The sequence below is a fragment of the Thunnus albacares genome, chromosome 3 (genome assembly GCF_914725855.1).
Source record: "Thunnus albacares chromosome 3, fThuAlb1.1, whole genome shotgun sequence".
NCBI lineage: Eukaryota > Metazoa > Chordata > Actinopteri > Scombriformes > Scombridae > Thunnus > Thunnus albacares.
Genome location: NC_058108.1, coordinates 737475 through 745979, shown reverse-complemented (window position 1 = coordinate 745979; position 8505 = coordinate 737475). Strand labels below are relative to the sequence as shown.

At 38.4% G+C, this 8505-nt stretch overlaps 1 protein-coding gene across 1 annotated transcript; it reads left to right on the top strand.

The window, feature by feature from the left end:
• Positions 1 to 2215: 2215 nt before the first annotated feature.
• Positions 2216 to 3550, top strand: LOC122979580 (retinal cone rhodopsin-sensitive cGMP 3',5'-cyclic phosphodiesterase subunit gamma-like). Its single transcript, XM_044347143.1, has 3 exons — positions 2216 to 2344; positions 3022 to 3143; positions 3275 to 3550. The coding sequence occupies exons 2-3, from the start codon at positions 3034 to 3036 to the stop codon at positions 3390 to 3392; spliced, it is 228 nt and encodes a 75-aa protein (XP_044203078.1). The 5' UTR covers positions 2216 to 2344; positions 3022 to 3033; the 3' UTR covers positions 3393 to 3550.
• Positions 3551 to 8505: the final 4955 nt, after the last annotated feature.

The following is an 8505-nucleotide window of genomic DNA, read 5'->3' as shown; positions in this document are numbered from 1 at the left end:
GACCTGCAATTTTCTGCTACTAAACTCAGATAAAACTGAAGTTATTGTGTTTGGCCCTAAACACCTTAGAAACACATTATCTAATGATAAAGCTGCTCTGGATGGCATTACCCTGGCCTCCAGCACCACTGTAAGGAATCTGGGAGTTATCTTTGATCAGGATATGTCCTTTAACTCCCACATAAATCAAATCTCAAGGACTGCCTTTTTTCACCTAGTCCACACATTTGTTACTTCTAGGCTGGATTATTGCAATTCCTTATTGTCTAGCTGATCCAGAAAGCAGCTGCACGTGTAATGACAAAAACTAGGAAAAGAGATCATATTTCTCCCATTTCAGCTTTGCTAGAACACTGTGCTCCCAGTATGCAGCTTACTGGTGGTTCCTACAGTGTTTAAAAGTAGAATGGGAGGCAGAGCCTTCAGCTATCAGGCTCCTCTCCTGTGGAACCTTCTTCCAGATTCAGAGGGCGCACACTCTCTACATTTAAGAGCAGGCTTGAAACTTTCCTTTATTGATGAAGCTTATAGTTAGTTACTTAGTCAGGCCTTTGACCAGCCCCTGGTTATGCTGCTATAGGTCTAGACTGCCGGGGGACTTCCCATGATGCACTGAGCTCCCCCTCTCCATCTGTACGCATTCATGTATCACTAATGCATGTTACTAACTTGGCTTCTTCCCTGGAGTTTTTGTGCTTTCTTGTCTCACAGGTTTCTATGGATCTTGATCGTGGACCCTCTAGTTATGGATTACATTGTCATTGTCGTGCTTCTGTGTCTCTCCCCCCTCCCCCCTCCCCCTCCCCCTCCCTCTCTCTCTCAAACCAACCAGTCGAGGCAGATGGCCGCCCACCCAGAGGCTGGTTCTGCTGGAGGTTTCCTCCAGTTAAAGGGGAGTTTTTCCTTGCTGCTGCCAGTGCTGCTCATGGGGGGATGTTGGGTCTCTATAAATTAAAGAGTATGGTCTAGACCTGCTCTATATATCTATAATCAATATAAGTGCCCTGAGATAACTTCTGTTGTGATTTGGCACCATATAAATAAAACTGGATTGAATTGATGTTTTTAAGCTGTACCCCTTACAATATTATGACATTTAATGATAATATGTTATAGATTACCTCTTGTTAAGTTGTCTTGCTCCTTTAAAAATTAAAATGCCAGATTTCTATAACAGCTGATAACTTGATGTTAATTATCACTCAGCCTAATATGAGCTTTGTTTATGCTGACATTAAAACTAAAACATCTCATAATGTATCATCTAGAAATCTGATTGGCTGCAATGAGATTGATCTCATCAGTAACAGGAGAATTTAAACTAAATATAAGTTGCCTGAATGTGTTTTTCTTCCCTTTTTGTAAAAGTGTGAGCACCAAATGAATGCCATGTATGTTTGGTTTTATTTTTTCAGTATGTTTATTATTTTAACATCAAGTATTGAACTCTGACAAACACTCACTACCAACTTTATTGAAAATATAAATATTTAATTCATAGAACTTAGTGAGGTATCACCATATGAAACATCAAAATCTTTATAATAGAGCCACAGGCTGCAGCGGCCGATGGAAAAAAAATCAAATCACAAACAACTAAGAAAAACACATCATCAAAAATGTATATTGTATTGATTTAGCATTGCACTCTTATAGCATCGTTGGACAGTTAAAAAAAGGCTAAACATCGATGCAGCAGAACAAGTGACGTTGTCTTTTTTATTGCACACATTCTTCATCCTGGTCAACATATGGCGCCTACATTACCCACGATGCAAATTGACTTGATTCACTCAACTAAAGCTATAGAGTGACAACACACCACAAATAAAACGTGACCAACATTAATTATGACATTGTTTCATGACCTGCAATTATTTGGTCAGTAGTTGCTCTGCTCTATATAATACAAGTGTTGAACTGACAGTTGTTCCAGTTCAGAGAGGTTTGAGTGGGTAAAATACTGATGTATGTGGTGGGCTGTGACAGATAAACAATGAATGTCTTTTAGCAGATTTTTTTTTTTTTTTTTGGCGTCAACTTGATAGTGAAGCTAATTAGTCAGTCAGTATTCCTCCAAACTGTCAATTGTCACATTGACAGACATATCTACCTTGAACTATACCTTGTATTTCTATCGTGTTCTTCTTTATCTCATCTATTTTTGGCTGAGCTGATAAAGATTTAGACGGAGCAGAGTTGGCACATGAAAGAATGACAGAATGAACATCTGAGGGGATTAGCCAGCACGGACGACATTAAAAAGGGACAGTTGGACAGCGAGAGGAAGACCACGAGAGAGAAAGCTCCCAGCTCATCAGACACTTTGAAGCCTTTACAGAAGGTGAGATGAAACTACACTTTTCTCAGCTCTTCAGCTGAGAATCTGAGGCTTTTACTGCTTTTCTAAGATATAGTGCTTGAGATTGATTCCACTCAGACAGAGTAGTAGATATTCACTTTTCTGAAATGAGATTTTTACTGAGACTTTTGAGTAGTTTGTGCTGGTCTAGTTCCTGCTGGTACTGTTCAACGGTCACTGTTTTAACAATGTCTGTTGGTTCTTTTACTGATGGATTTGGATCAACTCAGAGTTTTGAACTTTGTCTGTATAACTTTTTCAATTGACATCTTTAAGCATGTATATTTTAGTGTCTGGTCTGGTTGTTGACATGCTTGCTGAAGTGGATGAGAAATAATCATTAGGGAGTCATAGTGGGGGATGATTTTACAGTAGTGACACCTTTACAGAGGGGAGATTATTGTTTGATGGTAGCAGAGGAATCTACAAGGACAAGGGGAGTTTTTTCAGCACCTTTAATCAACAATTCAAAGTGCTTTACATATGACATAAAAAGACACTAAGACAAGATATAAAAAATAAAACAGATACAACAGGAGAGTAAAAGTTGCAGGATGGATGAATAGTGGCAAACAGAAAAGTTTAAAGCCTAAGTTTAAAAACCCCTGAGAGCTGCAGGGAACTCATATATTTTGTTGTTTGGTCTTTTTCTTTTCCAGTAACTGAACAAAATGTCAGACGCAGCTGTTGCAACTCCCGCCGACAAGAAGGCACCTCCTAAATTCAAGCAGAGGGCTGCTCGCACATTCAAGAGCAAGGCCCCTAAACCAGGCCAGAAGGGGTGAGATGGATTTAAGATCACAAGTCTTTTCTTTATCTGCTATTTTAGATTTACTTTCACTTCCCAAAGCAAAACGTTTCCTCGTGTCCCTCAGTTTGAACTCATCAGAGCTTTGTGTCTTATCCGTCTAGATTCGGAGACGACATCCCCGGCATGGAGGGTCTCGGCACAGACATCACAGTGGTGTGCCCATGGGAAGCCTTCGGGGACATGGAGCTCAGCGACCTGGCGAAATACGGAATCCTTTAGACCTCTTTCCTCTGCCTTTACCCCTACTGCCATTATTGTCCCTCATGTGTTCCTACTGTTGAAAAGCAGCTGAAAATCTACAACTTGTGTGCTCTGGAGAGAAGGCAGCCTTTGATGATTTAGAGGTCTGACCTGGAAAATAAAATCCAGATCTCTCATTTGTCTCGTGCACTTTATTTGCCCCTGCCTTTCTACCAATTCTCTCTCGTCCTTTTCTACTTTTCTTCACCCTGCCGTCGCTTTTTTTCTCTGAAACTCTCCTTTGCATTTCTTGCCTCTCTTATGAAGTGGTGTCAGCAGCTCTGGACCTGAGATTGTACTTTCCACAGTGGAAAAAAGGAGTATATATTTTGTAAATATGTGAGAGGGTTTGATATGTGTTACTGTGATATCCTGGTGCTGCTCTGCTCTTCTCCTGTCCCCTCCTCTTCTCCTCAAAGCTGCTGACTCAGCATGCACAGATGTCTATTTTGTGTAATTAGCAAATCAAATTTTATTTTCATGTGAAAGTCTAAATGAACTTCGGTTCAGTCTATTTGGTCAGTAGAAATGAACAATTCCACAAACACAATAAATGTTAATATTTTCCACACAACATTATGTCTTTGTGTCCTTCCTCTTATTAACACAGAAAACTACACTGACGATGAAATGATTTTAACATTCAACAGTCAGGCAGGAAAAAACAATAACAAAACAACTATACATGTTATTTGGCCTTTTGTGTCTTTCACTGGTCATATTTTCTGGCTTCATCCAATATACATAATATACTACGTGTATAATAATGCACACAAATGTGTGAACTAGTTTTTCTGCATCTTTTAGGGACAGGATGTGCCTGATGTTTGCATTGTTACGCAGGTGAAAAAAGGCAGTCCTTGAGATGTGATTTATGTGGGAGTTAAAGGACATATCCTGATCAAAGATAACTCCCAGATTCCTTACGGTGGTGCTGGAGGCCAGGGTAATGCCATCCAGAGCAGCTTTATCACTAGATAATGTGTTTCTAAGGTGTTTAGGGCCAAGCACAATAACTTCAGTTTTATCTGAGTTTAGTAGCAGAAAATTGCAGGTCATCCAGGTCTTTGTCGTTAAGGCATGCTTGGAGTTTAGTTCACTGATTGGTTTCATCTGGCTTCATTGATAAATATAATTGGGTATCATCTGCATAACAATGAAAATTTATGGAGTGTTTCCAAATAATATTACCTAAAGGAAGCATATATAAGGTGCATGGCATTGGTCCAAGCACACAACCTTGTGGAACTCCGTGTCTAACTTTTGCGTGCATGGAGGATTAATTGTTAATGTGTACAAACTTAAATCGATCTGATAAATAGGATTTAATCCAGCTTAATGCAGTTCCTTTAATGCTGATTAAGTGTTCCAGTCTCTAGTATGTGATGGTCAATGGTGTCAAATGCAGCACTGAGACACATGCAGAGAGAAGTCCTTGGTCCGATGCAGTCAGGAGGTCATTAGTGACTTTCACCAGTGCTGTCTCTGTGCTATGATGCCTCTAAATCCTGACTGAAAATCCTCAAATAAACTATTGTTACGTAGAAAGTCACATAACTGATTAGAGACTGCTTTCTCAAGGATCTTAGAGAGAAATGGAAGGTTAGATATAGGTCTATAATTGGCTAAAACGCCTGAATTAAGAGTAGGCTTCTTAAGAAGAGGTTTAATTACAGCTACTTTACAGGACTGTGGTACATAGCCTGTTACTAAAGACAGATTGATCATATCTAGTAAAGAAGTGCTCACTAAGGGTAAGACTTCCTTAAGCAGCCTAGTTGGGATGAGGTCTAAGAGACAGGTTGATGGTTTACATGAAGAAATTGTTGAAGTTAGTTCAGGAACGTTGACTGGAGAAAAACATATAAACATATATGTCAGGATTTACAGCTGTTTCTAAGGTTCCTGTGTTTGGGGAGAGAACGGTGCCTGTTGAGGGCAGGAGGTGGTTAATTTTGTCTCTAATAGTTAGAATTTTTTCATTAAAGAAGCTCATGAAGTCGTTACTACTGAGAGCTATAGGAATATATGGATCAATAGAGTTATGACTCTTTGTCAGCCAAAGTGCTGAAAAGAAAAGGAAGTTTTCATGATGTTTGCTTTAATTTGTAGGATTGGGAGTTAAACCATGGAGCTAACCTGTTTTGTTTATTATTGTCTTTTTTAGAGGGGAGATGGAGTCCAGTGTTATTCACAATGAGCCTGCAGCACTATCAACAAGATTATCAATTTGGGACTAAAGTTAACATAAGAGTCCTCTGTTGTATTGAGACATGGCAGTGAAGGCTCTCTGGCTCCAGTTTATTCTGGGTCTTGTATACTGAAATTCAACTGGTCACAGTGGGAACACAGAGAGAGACAAACGGAGTAGCATGAAGAAAGTCTTTGCTAAGCTTCATTTGTTTAGTCATAGTACTTCAAGAGGTATCACAACATGAGACAACATCTTTATACTCGAGCTATAAGCTCCAACAGCCAATGAAAGAAAATCAAATCACAAACAGCAAAAAGACAATTACATCATGCTGCTGATTTAGCATCGCACACTTATAACAATGCAGCAGAACCAGTGATATTGTCTATTTTGTCAAAACCTGGCGCCTACATTACCCACAATGCAACTTGATTCGACTACTATGGAGTGACTACATAGTAAAAATAAAGAATGACCAACATTAACCATGAAGTTGTTTTACACCTACAATTATTTTTCATGTAAATAATTTATTTCCTGTTACTTTACTTCATAAAATGAAAGTGTTGAATTGACAGTTTTGACAGTTCAGAGGTGTGTGTGTGTAAAATACTGATGTACGTGGTGGGCTGTGACAGATACACAATCAATGTCTTTTCAGATTCTTTGGCTTCAACTTAATAGTGATGCTAATTACTGTCAGTCAATGTTCTTCCAAAACTTTCAAATTCTCACGTTGACAGACATATCTACTTTAAAATACACCTTGTATTTATATCTTGTGATCCTTTTTGCATGGTGCGTTTCATCATACTGTTGGGGAACCTTACAGGCACCTTTGCAGTATTTTTTTGTCTTTGAGTTTTGTCCCAGTACACTAAACCCATCGTTAATGCTGATGTGGACACTATCCTTTAAGTTTCTGTGCTTGCATATTATTAAAAAATGTATATTATTCACTCAAATGTTGAGACTAGGATTTCACTTATTCATTATGCATCTATTTATTGTTCATTTAGTCACGTCTGTGAGGACCTGTGTACTGACTGTCTCTGGTTTTTTGAGGGTTTTTTTGTTAGTTTTTTGTTATTTTTCTTATGCAGGTCTGGGTACACTGCCAAACTGAACTGCCCTTTCAGGATAAATAAAGTTGTCTGAATCTGAATCAAATTGTTAATATAAATATGACTTCAAAGATTCAAGAAGAAATAAAAAGGCAGGTTACCGCTGCCATGGTAATGAAACCTGCTCATTCACAGAGAATATAGACTGAACACAGTTAACATCAAGTTGTCAGCTGTTACTGAAATCTTTCTTTAAAGAAGCAAGAAAACTTAAGAGACAATCGTTCTAAAAACACAAAATCATCATCAAATGATGAAACATTTTAAAAAGGTTCACTCCAAAAAAGTTATGACATGAACACAAAACTGCAAGAGGAAGCACATAACAGACATCCAGTATGAAGAGGTTTGCAGTTGTAGTTATTTGGTGTTGCATTACTTTGTCTGCAACATGTACTGTATTCAAATTCTTTACTTAAAGGGCCACTCCGCTGATTTTATATATGAAGTTCGGTTTACGCGTCACAAAGAGTTCTGCTCAGCCGTGGAAACAGTAAAACATAAACATATTCAATATGTTGGAGAATGGTCAGTATTTTATTATATATAATATTATTGCATTAATTATTACTGTATAGCATTTTACTGTAACAATTCATCACATTATCTTGTTTTGTATGTAAAATCTGCAGAGTAGTAACCACAGCTGTAAAATGAATTTGTAAATAGTAAAATATTTGCTTCTCAGCAGTAGTGAAGTAGAAATTACTCAGTCCATATTGTATTTTGCAGAAACTGATGATATGTAATGAAATATTTAACAGCTGCTCTGGTAACATTTTAGGTAAACAGCTAATGTTATACTGTAGTGTTGTTTGTGTCCGTCTTGCCCCCAGATATCAATGTGCATTTGTGTCAGTGCACCCATTAGCAGCTCGAGCCTTTAAACAACGAGCGGACAAAGGGACGGTGCCTCGTGCAACGTGGCATGAACATAACAGACAGCAGCTCAAAACCTTTGGCCTCTTCATTATCGGGGTCCTCAGGGTGAATCGTGGGGCGATGGGAGAGCACAGAGGAGATGAGTACAGGGCCGTGTTTGAAGATTAAGGAGGAACTGCAAAAGGAAAAAAGTTGAAAAAGTGCGTCTAAGTTACTCCATATTTCACTACTGTTACCAAAGACTTTCCGTGGGAAAACCTCTGTGATGTGAATATAAAAGTATCATCTCCAAATCTGATTTGCTTCAACAAGATTGATCTCATCAGTAGCAGAAGAATTTATGTGAATATAAGTTGTGCAACAGACAAAACTTAATTTTTGATATTTGTTGAACAGCTTTTATGTAGAGTTCCTGTGTTTTACGCTAATTACGCTACATTAAAAGCCTGTTATACATATGAATACATTTAAAACATATAACAAACATATAAATGAACAGCAACTTCCTCTTCTCTGTAAAACAGTAATTCTTCTCAGTAATTGTTGGCTTATGGGTTTATATATATACATACACACATACATATAAACACACACATACATATACACACACATAGACTAAACCTTCACATGTAAATTACATCTGAAAGCTGCTTAAAGGCTGCCACGTAAGATAATTAAGGCTTTCTTGTGTTCATTGAGCCGCAGGTGTTCAGTGTACCTGCCAACTAACCTAAAATGAGATTATCAGTCTTGGCCAGCCTCACACGTCTCTTTTTAAAGTGCAGTTGGGTTCTCCGGATCTCCGGATCTCTGGGTCTCTGGTCTTTGTTGTATGTGGAGCTGCAACAGCTGCATCTGCTGGTTACTGAGAGGAAGAGGAGTCAGTTCACTG